Raw genomic sequence first — 13,590 nt, 5'->3', positions numbered from 1 at the left:
AGGATGAACCTTCCCCTAGCCCATTTAAAGCCATACTTAAAATAACACTATTGTTCTCCTGGCTCTCTGCCAATGTTTAAATGTTGCTAGCGGAGGCACGTTGGTGCAATGTTTGATTATCGCCACTGTTCCATATGGCTGCTCCAGATCTAGAGGGTCCATGTCCAAGCAGAACACAGTTTGTACAAGCCACTGGTCTTACCTAAAGTGCAGACTACAGGGTGTTACGGTTCATTTTACAGTCCAGTATTTTAATGGGTCGCTTTTCCCTTGCTACACAGCCCTGCCTCTATTATTAACTGGCCACAGTTACAAATCAGAGAAAACAGACAAGTTCCCAAATCGGGAACTCACGTCCCCTGCACACCATTGTTTGTCTGGAATACCAGACCAGTAATTCATATTTTCAATTCACGATATTTCAGGTAAATATATATATGTATATATATTACATATATTAGAAAGAAAGCGATTTTGAAATGATGCTAATTCAGTCAGATTGGGTCACAAGAAACCATCTTCATTTTATTCATGAAGATGTAATCGATGAGGGCCCAACGTGTTTTGAGTATTACACAATCTTCAAATCACTCTTTAGAAGTTACATAGTGTCACCATTAAAGTGCAGTCCGCAGTTAAACTGCAGCTTGGTCACTAAAGGTCACTAAACCATAATAAGGTCCAGCCTTAGTGGTTATCAGTTAGCACACTGCACGCATTCGCTACTAGTCACAAGTTAGCAACTCGCTCTGTAGCCCGTCGCTAAGTAACAATTGAAATGTACAGTCCTGTCACATTTCTGAGAATAGATATTCTTGTGCAAGGTTATGACCAGCTGCTTTAGGGGTGTCCCAGTGCCCTGCTGCCCTCTCGTATCCACATTATTATACCACTCGATGAGCATCATGAACCTATCAGATGGTGATGTGCATTGGAAACTTGTGCTTGTGGACTGAGGACACTATGTCCGTACGTCGTCCTCCCCTTTTGTCCCACCAACCCATGAAGGTCATGATGCGTCTCCCTGATGTGTCTCCCTTCCTCGGGTGCTGCAGCGCGCTATCTCAGCAGTGACCGCCAGATGTGTCCTGCCATCATCGGGGCTGCCCTTGCTGCTTACGGTGAGCCGTCAGAAATTCTGAAGCTGACTGTCACCCACGCAGAAGATGAAGAGAAGCCCCGGAGTGGTGCTACATAGCCAACCTGCCTTACTGCTAACAACAAAGTCGCAATCTTAGAGCAGGGCATGTTCACAGCAAACCAAAGCAATTTTCATTACAAGTATTTCAGATTTCTATTGTCAATCTTACATTGTAATTTTTATTTACATCCTCTAAATATTTACATATTATTTACTCTCATTATTTTTCAATTTTCAACTACGAATTTCATTTTTGTTGACAAACGTACTTTACCTGTGATACAGTTTCATTATTTATGTGAAATGTTGCTGATTATGTCCATTCGTAATTTGATATTCATTGAAACTTAACATTTTAAAACAAGACCGCCTCGATTACGCCATCACTAGAGTGAGCTGCCTATCCATGACGTTGGTTATATCTGCTCATTTATCAGTAGACCAAAACACATTTCCCCCGCAATCATTCTCAAATAAAACATTTGCTGCAACCAAAATGTACACAATGTAATAATACAAAAGGGCACGCGGCGATGCTGAACTTACTCCCATGGGGTCTCCCATCCAAGCAGCAGCCGTGAGCGAACCCGCTTAGCTTGCTGGAAGCTGATCTTCCGTGCCCCCTCGGGGTCATGTGGCTAAGATGTTACTGTTGGCCCAAGAGTCAGCAAAAACTGTGGAAAAAAACCTGCAAGCAAGCACCAGCTGAAGCAGCCACCGTGGAAGAAGCACTGATTGCCCTAAAGGCAACCTGGTGAAGGTGGCACATAACTCCTCAACTCCACTTTTACCAGTATTTTTGTGCTCGACCTCCATAGTCCTGCCACACAGGAATACAAAATGAGTGCGTTGGCAATTGAATGCCAATGCATTTACAGTTGTCATGCCAAAAACAAAGACCGCTTCTTGGCACCATTTTCTTGTTGTAGCAATTGTTTTGGCGATATTTGGTGGCTTGTGTCACCAAAAGTGCCAAAACCAAAAAAAAGGCATTGCTCGAGTTTCAGGATTTTTCCATGCACCAACACCCATGGACACAGAAGGCACTCTATCTGGGACAAAGCAAACACGCACATGGCAGAGTGCATGAATAACTAAGAAAAGTAATATATGCACTCGCCCCTCGCAAATCCTTAGCTATAGGGTGACCCACGGCCACCAAGTAGAATGGAAAACTGCCATCATATCAAGCTTACGTTGGGCCTCAGTCTTAAAATAGAAATTATCATGACAGGATTCTCATAGGCACCAACAGCAGCTTAATGAACCAAACACTTATTACTAATGCTAACATAATACAAAATAACAGCTGCCAAGCAGATAGAGTTACTGCACTGCGATTGCAAAGCTTATTAGCAATGGTGGGGGCAGTGCTGCCAAACAATGAGAAGGCTAGGAATGTGGGCATGCAAAGACTGAATACATAGGCTGACCAACAGACCAATGTCACAATAGATAGCAAGGGAATAGGAAGCACCCAACCTCAGTTCCCACACCAGAGGGATAGTATTAGATGCATCCAATTGCACTATACAGTGCTCATTAGGATACAGCGGGGACAGCGTCGCACCATCGCAGACTACAGTCTAACAGCTAACAAGAAATTAGCAATAACCCCAACCATAAAAATACAACTCAAATGGAACAGGAAGTATTAGAACCAGGATACAGACCCCACTAAACCTACTTTCAAATCTCTGCATGCCCAACCCACCCAAACTCACACAACCATCTCACCCAGCAATCCGCACTCACTTCACCACACTTCATCAACAACATACAAACAACACAAACAGCACATACAGCACACAAGGCCTTGCCCGGTCCGATACTCGCACCAGAGTTCAGCGCACAGTGTATTCCGAGCTGAGACTGCCAACAGCACACCATTTCTCCTACTCCCCCTCCACCCGACTAACCCTACCCGCCCTCCTTGTTTGCAGATCCGCCGGAGCGCCTGGTGTCCAATTCCGTTGGTGACGGTGCGCTATATAAGTAACTTTAACATAACATTTTAAACCTGCCATGCTGTTGTCATTTTTTTTACCCCCCTCCTGTTCTCACCCTGTCTCTTCTCATCCGCTCCCTGTTCTTACTTGCTGCAAGCTGCTTCTGTCCCCCGCCACCCACCACCCCCGTCTGATGCGATAGCTGCCATCAAAATAGAAAAAAGGACATAAGCCATGTTTCTACAATGCATGGTGACTATGTTGGTTTTCTATTTTTTTAAATGTAATTGGTCTTGCACTTGTGCTGCCAGGGCTGAGAGAGCCCTGGTGTGCTAATAGTGTTAAGAACCATGCTTGAGGGTAGAGGCAGGGGTTCAGCTTGATAGGTAATGGCCCCAAGCTTTCGTGGGGCCCCTGCTTTCTTCAGGACCACCATGGCTCAGACTAGAAGGACGTTAACAGCCAAGCCTGCACCCCCCTCAACGCATGCTTAACACAACATTCTTCATTGACTGTGTCAAGTGGTTTGATCCATAACGTTTGCAATCCTTGAAGTCTTTCTGCAATTATCTTCTTAAAAAATAACATGACCGGTATTTTGAATGAAAAGTGCCACATTTAGCGTAAACTTACTTAAATGTCCCAAACTTTTCTTTGATTCCATCTGCAGTTAGTTCCTCTAGCATAAATAGTGCTGAAGAAAGGGCATCAATATGACCTGGAAAAGGATGGAGAACGTAATGCACAAGGATTACCAATCATAATAATAAGAAATTTAGTAGCAGCAAAAAACAGTTGGGTATAAAATGCATCAGTTTGAAACATCTCACACAACAGGTAGGTAGCAACCCCCTTTTTTGATGGATGTTCTGAAGTTGTGGCATTCAGAGCAGATCAGGTGCAGACATGCAGATCTCATCCCCACCCTTGAGATTGTGCAAAACACTCCACTACTAAATAATAATGTGGGAAGGTCACGCCTAGAGTCTTTCCACAGAATGCTCACCATGTTTTAGTAAGATCCATTGTCTTAGTGATAAAGAAAAACTATCTGCTCCTTCACCTATTGGACCAAGTTGCTCTATGAGTAACAAATTAACAAGAGTTTTCATTGATGGAAGACACAGACGTGTCACTCTTTGTTCATGTTGTTCACCCTCCCTGAAAAAAACGTAACCAACAAGTATTTTTGACAAATGTGGAATTCAAACCAGTACGGACTGTAGGATCCAGCCTATCCCAGCATGATCAGCCATAATGCATCTTTTGGCTCTGAGTGCAGATGAGACATGCATAAAGATACTGAGAATCGATGGTTATATGGTGTGGCACTCCAAGGATGGATTGAATGACGAAAAAACAATATTAAAAGCATAAAGAAAGTATTCATTCTGAAAACATCCTGATAAGTGCTAAAAGTAACAGTCAAAATTGTGGTTAGTTCTACAGGAAATAACTGGTTTATTGTGCATCCATCGCTGGACAAGCAATATTTGCATAGCATATGAAAATGCAACCTGTTTGCATTCCTACAGGCTGAGGTCACTTGGATGGCACATCAGAAATATAGATCTTAAAATAATACTGATTAATTGCGTAGCAAAGCACAGCTCTGGCGTGTGTCTCTTTAAGGAGGTGTAAAGCTAACTGACCGTGGCTGGAAACTGGTCAAATATCTTAACAGTGCCTGCTGTAATACGGCCAAGGGGAGGAATGTAGGCAATGAGATTTGAGAGACTGCAGGGGCCAGGGAACGCAGACTGCTCTAATTGTTGGCCGTAGAGATTGTATATGCGGGAACCTACATGGTCTCTATCCTTTCCCTTGTAGGTCATTTAGCAGATGGTGCCGCAAGATCCTGTTTGTGGTGCCGAAAACATAATCCTGATGGAAACAGGATGCCTGAAGATTTCAAAGCATGCCCCGTGATGGCACGCAATTACAGGGCTCCACAAGCTGCTTGCTTTCCATAATGAAGATCACTGTGCAGACAGGGCAGGTTTAGGAGCACAGCTTGTGTTAGTCACCATTAGCCCTTCCCCCATACCATAGGAGAATATGCTACACAAAGAGACCAGAGATACTATGGCTCAGAGTTTGCAATCATGTTGCAACAGGGCTTCTCCTTGAGTCAGGTAGCTGGAAGAAACACACTGCCTGACTTCAGGTTGGGAGATGCCCATTATGTAGCATCGGTGCACAGAGCTGTCCGCCACAGGCATTACACATGAAGAAATTGTATTTGGCTTGTGTTTAATCAAAAGTTCAGAACTGCGCAGAACTGCAACAGCTCACGCTAACACCACTAATTAGACACCAAACTAAAATTATAAAAAAGTGGCTGGGTCAGAGGATAAGTGTGGGTGTTAGGAGTCAGAAAGAGAATGGACAGAGAGGAGGGAGATGTTAGGCCGGAAAGGAAGGAGAGAAAGCAGAGTGAACATATAGAACGAGAGGTAAGAGAAGAGGAAGGTAAAAAAGTAGAGCGAAGAAAGGTGTATAGAGAGAAGGAGGAGGAAGTGAAATAGAGAGGAGAAGGTAAGGGAAGTACATCAGAGAAGGGAACAAGAGGTGAAAGAAAGAGGAAGTGGAGAAAAGTGGGGGGTGGTAAAAATGACCCTCAGGAGCAAAGCAGGGGACTAAATCGTCGGGAAAGGAACATTAAAAGGATTCCTTTAAGACCAAGGCAGGGAGAGTGCTCCTAAATTGGTGCAGAGGGGCTAGATCCATGGGGTCAAATTCAAATCGTGAAGGAACCTAGGAGTAGGTGACCACTTGTCAAGCCCTAAATTGAGAGGGGACGTTTGTGACAAAAGAAAGAAAGGGAAAGTTTGAAGTATCTTGGGGCCCAACTGTGTGTGCTTTGTCTGAAGTCTGACCTTGCTGACAAACAGATGGTGCAGGCTGGGGTATCTGGTAGCAGAGTCCAGCAGGGCAAACACAAAGCCCCATCACCCCTGTCCCAGCCAAGAAAAAGACAGCCAAGAAAGACATGTTTGGAAAAATATAAAATCCCGGAAACCATGAGTAAATATTAGAACCACTTAGGAGGCGGTCTTGAACTAAGGGGTTAGAGGATAGGACAAAGGACCAGGGTCAACAAGGATATTAAGGTGTGTGCCAGATTCCAGAGACATTGTTAACCCATTTTCCAACCCCAGCCCAATTAAATAAGTCAGCCCTAACCCATGTTGTGACAATATTAAACCAAACATAACTATTTAAGTTGGCTTTGAGGTGTTGGTATACCTCTCAGTTGCTACACTGGTGTATAAGTAATAGACTGCTTTCTTGAAACTATTCCTGTGTGAACCTCTTCTCCGCCCTCCTTTTTGAGTGCCATGTATAATTGTGTATATACTTTTTTGAATATAAAACATAAGAAAAGGAAAGATTATTTTATTTACAGCCACTCTGGAGTTTGGCATTTTGTTGCGGCAATACAGGCATTGAGTAACTATAGGTGCTTACAGGTAACAGCACCATGATCAATCAGCAAATGTATATGATCAAATGTTCAGGTTATTGAATAATACCTAAACTGTGCTGAGTTAAATGGGTCTGTATTGTATTGTTTAGTCATTTGTTCAAGGGACGACCCCTTCAAAGATTAAACACTGGTGGTTGTTAGGGAGAATTCCCATTTATGGCTAATTTCCCTCACCTACTCAGTCCCTCAGCAGCTTTGCTGGACTTCTGGAGTTTATTTTTTTCCACCTGGTAAGAGTGAGAGCTTTTCCCCCCACTCTTACCTGTGTTTTGCTATGTGTTTCCATCTGTTTTTGTGATTGTGGACTCTGAAGTACACCACTTCAGTAGCCCCCTTCTTTGTGTGCGTCACACAGCACCTTCAGTGCTGTGGCACAGGGTTGTCTTTGAGACTTCCCTCGACTCCATTTCTGAGGCGACTACTGTCCCCCTGAAAATGGTAAAGTTACCATTAACTTTACTTAGTCAATCTACCACAGATCCAGTACACCCTATCGTCTATGGAGTACTGGGAAGGGTTAACTCGTATCCCTTTTTTATCTGCACCTCCTAGAGCATTGTTTTGCTCTTTTAACAATTAGACTTAGCTGGTGGCAGTGGTATCTACCCTAACTTTTCTACTGCGATTATATTAGATAAACGGGGTACTGTTCTTGGCTATTATATTAGCCTCGAACATAAGCCTGCTTGACCAAATCGTCTTTCTTTTGGCTCCGGTTGGGTTTATTCGCCATTTCTTTTTGTTAAAGTCCTTCTTGTGTTTTACTTTGCGTGGCAAACTAGGTTCGCCTTCTTTGTTCACTGTCTTTTGACGGGCTTCTGCCCAGAAGCCCTCCTCAAGGCGCCTGGGTGTCTAGGTGGGCTGAATGTGAGGGAGGGGTGTAGTCACCCCCTGCACATGGTATCCTTGGAAACCTGAGTCGCACTTTGCCACGATTCGCTGAAGTGGTTGTCCCGGCTGGACAACCCCCCTGCTAGGTGATTGACAGCCAGGATGTGTGAATAGGGTTTTTTCGCATAAAAGGCAGGTCTCTTGGGCTAGAAGTCAGAGTCGCCTCTGGAACTACAAGGAACCAAAGAGAAGCAGAGAGAATGACAGCTGCTGCAACTACCCCGTCCCGGTGAAGCCCTGCTGCAGTCCTGAGCCATCTGCCCTTCAACGACTCAGAGAAGATCCAGTACGGAGTCTTCTTCCCTTGAGCTCGGTGGGGATAACCAGCTCATCTTCTACAGCCAGAGGATCCTCTTCCATGGTCGAAATTGCTGCACACTGCTGTAGTGGTCCGGATAGCCACCTGAAGAGCCTCTCCTGTTTTTAAGGAGCGCACCTTTTATTCCGTGTCGCTGCTGCCGGCCTCATCCCTGTGTGGTGCAGACCCCCTTCAGACGTCGTCCTTCTCGACGAAGCTCCAGGAATCGTGGGTCTGCGGGAAACCAACAGGAACAACTGCCAGAGCATCAGCTGCACCATTGGAACAAGGTACTGTGTTCTGTTGAGGAAACTGGGTGAATCCCTTTTTCTTCATTTCCAAGGCTTGCCCTTGTCTTCCCTCCTCCTTATAACTTTTGCTTCCGAACATTGACAATATCCAAGTACTTTTGGCTCTGTTGAATCGTGAACTGTTAGACCGTGTGATCTTCGGCAACTGGCCCCAGTGTCTTCGACCCTAGCTCCGGCCCTTTGACTTTTGAACTCCTGTCTCTGAGCGTTTCTTGATTCTGCCTGCCTAACCAAAATATTGCCTGTGATTTTTGCCTCCAACTCCCTCTGGGTATCTCAGGTGCTAAGTGTGTTTTTGCCCCGGTAGCATTTCATGTCACGGATACGCGTTTGTTTAGTAGACCGAACTGTCAAAAAGTGATCGCATTCGTATTCACAGTAACGTGTTTTTGTGCCTAACGCCGGTTCATTCCACCACAGGGTACTTAGCTTGAGACTTACTGTACAAAGTGAATTGGTTAGTTGTAGTATATTTAACGTGTGGTTTTTATTGAAGTTTAATAGAAGTGTTGTGTTTATAACGCATGGTTTAAAAATAAATGTACTTATATTTTTCTACCTGAAACCGTGAGTCAGTGTTTGCTTGAGTCACAGTAATTGTGGTCCCTTTGTGTAATCTCTGCTACTGCTCAGTTACTCTTGAGATAAGCCTGGCTGCTCCGCCACTGCTACCACTATGACATAGTAGTACAGGCTTGTACCAAAGGTAAAACTTGTATCACCACCAGTAGTCTTAATTGTGTGTAGTGGTCCCTAAGGGCACTGCACGGGATTCTGCCCAACAGTGGTCTATCTTTGTCTTTATTCATTCTGGCCGATACCAGGACTAGAAAAGAATGTGGCTGTCTCTTCATTTATTAGTGTGCAGCAAGCTGCAGCAGAGTTTCTCCTATGAAAAGTCTTGCAATGGGCATCACTAGCATGTAGGATTCCACATGTCCAAAGATCCTTTAGAACATGAGAAACTGAACTTGCCAGGCTTGGAGCATCTGTGCATATACCTTAATTATGTCCAGTGTTCAGTCCTGCATAGGCGGTAAGAAAGTCGACCATTAAACAATGAAAGTCAAAATGTGGTGTTAACACCATTGCACCAGGTGCCGTTAGATAAATAAGGGCAATTATCTAGAAATAATAGGGAATTAATCTGTAGAATAGTTTCAAGCAAGGGACAACACAAAATGTGGTTCTCCAGGTTCTCCATGAATCTCAGAATGGTGACTTCTTTCAACATACTTCAAACCTAGTCTTAACAAATCCTTTAGACTTCTAGCCAACACTATATTATACAAGGAACGTTCAACAAAAATGTTCCCAAACCTAAGCTTTTGCAACCCTATTCTATAAACAAAAACAAAAGATGCCTTCGCCCTCAGGGACTACTCACGATTCTGACCTCTTGATGCTCTCTTCTTCTCAGCACATTCCTCGCTCAGGCTTCTCTATGGTCTACTACTGTTCACAGTACAGAAATCTATTTCTTAGGCATCGCTATGGCCTCTTGGCTCTCAGTGCAATTCTCTTAGGCCTCTTTGCATCCTCTTGGAGTTCAGTACAATACATATTTCTCCCTGTCACTCAAAATCCGTTCCAGGGAGAATATAGCTTCTTTCTACTGCCAGGAGTTCTTCTCCTTAGAGGTTTTGTGGTAGCACCCAATCATCAGGCCTACCCTTCATTCAGTCCTCTAATGTAAAACCTTGCTCTGCGTTCCAACTTTACATCAATAGTCCTGATGGTGTGGTCTCTACCATGGATTTGGCCAAGCTTATTCCGTGCAACTAGCAGGAAATATAGTTCCTCATCTCCTTATGCATCCATGGAGCATGGAGTAGCATTTCGGCTTCCTTTTAGACTTTGTCCTAAAATGGTTGTTCCCAGCCTCTTTCATATCCCTGGACCGATAGGTGTTTTGTAAGACTGTATGGGATTGAGTTTTCAATGGTGGCACGTTTCTGGGATTTAGATCGACTTTCTCTTCAGTAATGTTGAGTCTTTATCTCATTGTTAAGTTTCTGGGATTGTACAAGATATGAATTGCTGGTTTAACTACTATCCCTGAGCCTTCAAATACGCACTGAGCCACCAGCATCACCTTAGAACTACCCATGAATTAAGTCTGCAGCTGTGTTCCTTGGGCAAACAGTTGAAACAGACTGTGCAGGTCAAGAAAGCTAGAAATGTGCCTTTGCTTTGTAGATGCAGATATGGGAATTTGACTGAAAGTTTTCGCTTCACTTCTATTCCGTGGTTTGAGTTTGTAGACAGTTTGCACCAGGATCTGTTTCTGCCAGACCCAGCATTGGCTGGGATTTGTAGTTCCCTCTCTCTATTAGAGTTTATGGTATTCTCAGGGAGTACTGTTCTGAATACGGTCAGGACGAGTCCAGGGAATCACACTTCATCAAACCCCTTATGGAAGGCACATTGGGTAGTGGTCAGACCAACACATTTGCATGTGGCTCAACTCCTTATAGAAAAAGATGAGTTCTTCAAAACTCGCCACAAAGGAAAGTCCATCCCATAGATGAATGCCCAATGTGCCGAAACCCTTACTATTGGGTTCTTCTTAGTTCTATAGTTTACTGATAGGCTCAGTAAAAATACTAAATCCAGTTTCAATGGAAGTGTAAAAAAGGGCTCCATCTGGAGAGGATGCTTGAATCAGCTAATCATCCAGATAGGGGCAAAATATGTACTCTCCTACCCTTCAGCCAAGAGAAGACTGGCAACATCACCATGGTAAACGCTATTGGAGCCAAGCTGAGGCTAATGGACAACATTCTGAAATGAACAACTGATCATGAGTGTAGAACCTAAGAAATGTCGGTGGGCAGGCCAAATTTCAAAGTGGATGTACACATCTAAGAAGGCCCGGAATGCACATTGTGGTGCCTACTCCGGATTGACTCCTGCTGCAACAAAAAGCTCCAACCACTGGGTGCCGGCAGGCGACGCCGGCCCCCTTGCAAAGCCCACTTTTAAGGCCAGTATTTGCTGTCTGGCAACGGAGAGCATGCAAACTGAATGCCGCTACCCCCTTGTTGCTACCGACCAACTCCTGTGACCTAAGTAAGTCTCTGACTGCTTTCCTCCTGTACGACCCCTATAGCGTTCGCACTGTTATCCCAATGCAGCCTGCAACCTGACAGTGTTGGCCCTCATAAACGGTACTATGTGACTCTATCTTTACCCACAGACTCAATGTGCTTGTTGCTTTACTATTCTACGTATGCCCATAATGTCCCTGCTTACGAATGAAGCTTGATGATTATATGCTTTTTCCATAATCATGCACCTTACCACTGCCTATGTGTAACCTTACCTGCCCTGCACTGTACTTACCGCCCTGCCTAGTCAGGCACCCTGCCTTGGCCGTCGCATCCCATGTGTTCCCCTATTATATAGGATCCACTTATTAATTGCTCCCTAAAGTTTCTTTGTAAAGTCCAGGCATCCTAATCGCATTAACTTTTCCCCAGCTTGCATCTCTCATGGCAAGTTGTGCTTGCCAGATTTCAGCCTCTCGCTTGCCACCACTCCTGCTATATAACCGTCAGCCAGTAAGTTACTTGTTATTTGACCACCTTTTTGTGTTTGTTTTTTACCTATACGCCACACCAGAGGGTGTACCTATACCAATGGTGCTTCCTGCCTACCTTCATATCCGAAGTAGTCCCCCGCACTATTACGGGTGGCCACTACTCTCTCTCACCACCTGTGTTTCACGTCGTAATGGTATCAAATTTAGCACCACTACTTACACCTATTCCACCTCATCTGCCCTGCCTATTTATGCCCCCCATGGCTCAAATCCTCTTTGCCGCATTATCACCAACTGTGGCTCCCGACTTGCCCTAAATATACTTCTTTTAACCTGCACATTACCAATTTGTATTGTATGTTAGTGATCTGTTGAGATTCAAATCTAGGTGTAGCTTTAAATCTGAGCATTAAACATCCACAAGTGTAGTGTGCACTCTGCCTATCGTGGAAACTAGGAGTGACCTAAACCTGCTTCCTCTATTTCTGTCCTATGAGGTCTACTCCCTGCTGTAGCCGCCTGTAACATGAGGCGAGGCTCCACCAGACTGTACTCTTACACCTACCTCGTCCTTGGTGTCTTCAGGCCTGATGTTGCCTCCCCGTAACATGAGGTGTGGCTTTGCCAGTCTGCATACCTGTACCTACTTTGTACTATGATCTCTGCTGCATGATGTAGCCCCCTCCGTAATATGAGGTGTGGCTTTGCCAGTCTGCATACTTGAACCTACTTTGTCCTATGATGTCTGCTGCCTGATAAAGCCCCCAGCAACAGTAGGTGAGGCATTTCAGTGTTAGCTTTCAGCTAACACCATTATGCTTTATGACTATTGCATGTTCCTGTACCTAAGAATTCTAATAAGCACTTTACCGTAACTAGCGCCTAGATGCCTCAGGGCTTTGTGCGCTGAGATAAATGTTAAATAAATGAAATAAAGAATGAGGAGTCTGACCAGGTGAATTGAGCTTTTGGCTATAAACTTTTATTCAAAGAAAACATAAACCTATATATCCTTAACTCTAATGGGGTTTCGCTGCCTAAACTAAAGAAACTCAGGTGCTCGTCAGGAAGTCTGTGAAAATCCAACTCAAAAGGCACCACCCAGTTAAAAAAAAAAAAAAAAACACCTATGCTATCCCTGTCACTATAACTAATAATAAAGTTCTGGTTATGATCGTGACCCAGGAGAATGACTCCCTTCTCATGGATGCAAAGGATCCCAAGTCTTCTCAAAGTAAAGGTTCGAAGCTTTTCATAACAAACAGTTGTACAGGATCATTGAGGGGCTAGGAAAAGGACTCCTTTCTCCTAGCTGATTTCCCAATGTTTCTTATGATTTTCAACAAAATGTGTAGTTATTTCTCCTCTTTTGTTTAGAAAGAAATCCCTTTGCTTTAGGTGGGAAAAATATAGGGGTGGAGGGGATTTGGCTTGTCGTTGATCTGGTGTTGACAAAAGACAGACAGGAAGGCCCCAGGACTAATCCCCAGGGGTTGCTGGTTACTCTGCTGGGGTTTCCCATGGTAACGTGGGAACTTCTCTTGAAGGGTGTGTCCCTTCATGGCTTCGGAAAGACTCTCCCCCTTCGTATTTGGGAACTTCCAAAGGACGCTGGTCTCTGCTTAAGGTGGGCCATTTTCCCACTTTGTCAGGATTACCTGCAGTCAGGTTATCCCTCATTATTGGTTTGGGCTGATGTGTCCCTCGAGGAGCAACTTGCCTACACCCCCAAGAATCTCGATGCTTTGGGTTGAGCACTTCTGCAAGGGAGATTTCTCCTGTTAAGTCCTTTACTTTTATGAATGTCTTTTGAAGCTTCCTGGCCCTGCCAGGTTTGACACAGAGCGGGTTACCTGGGTTCTGGGATTGTATCTGAAGTTCCTTTCGGGTCCACGGTTTTGTTTCTTTATCGACTCGACTCCAATATTCTCTAGTTGGGCCTGCTTGCTCTCATGGCCACTTGTCA

At 44.4% G+C, this 13,590-nt stretch overlaps 1 protein-coding gene across 1 annotated transcript in view; it reads right to left on the bottom strand.

Moving 5' to 3' along the window:
* The window catches only part of ICE2 (interactor of little elongation complex ELL subunit 2), a 1,950,511-nt gene that overhangs the window by 508,186 nt on the left and 1,428,735 nt on the right, over nt 1–13,590 (bottom strand). Inside the window, exon 12 of the mRNA XM_069623082.1 lies at nt 3,724–3,808. Coding sequence (XP_069479183.1) covers nt 3,724–3,808 — 85 coding nt within the window. The remainder of the gene's footprint in view (nt 1–3,723; nt 3,809–13,590) is intronic.

Source organism: Ambystoma mexicanum, chromosome 11 (assembly GCF_040938575.1).
Source record: "Ambystoma mexicanum isolate Mex_15411 chromosome 11, UKY_AmexF1_1, whole genome shotgun sequence".
Lineage (NCBI taxonomy): Eukaryota > Metazoa > Chordata > Amphibia > Caudata > Ambystomatidae > Ambystoma > Ambystoma mexicanum.
Note: the sequence above shows the minus strand (reverse complement) of the source record. Positions and strands in the feature narration are given on the sequence as shown.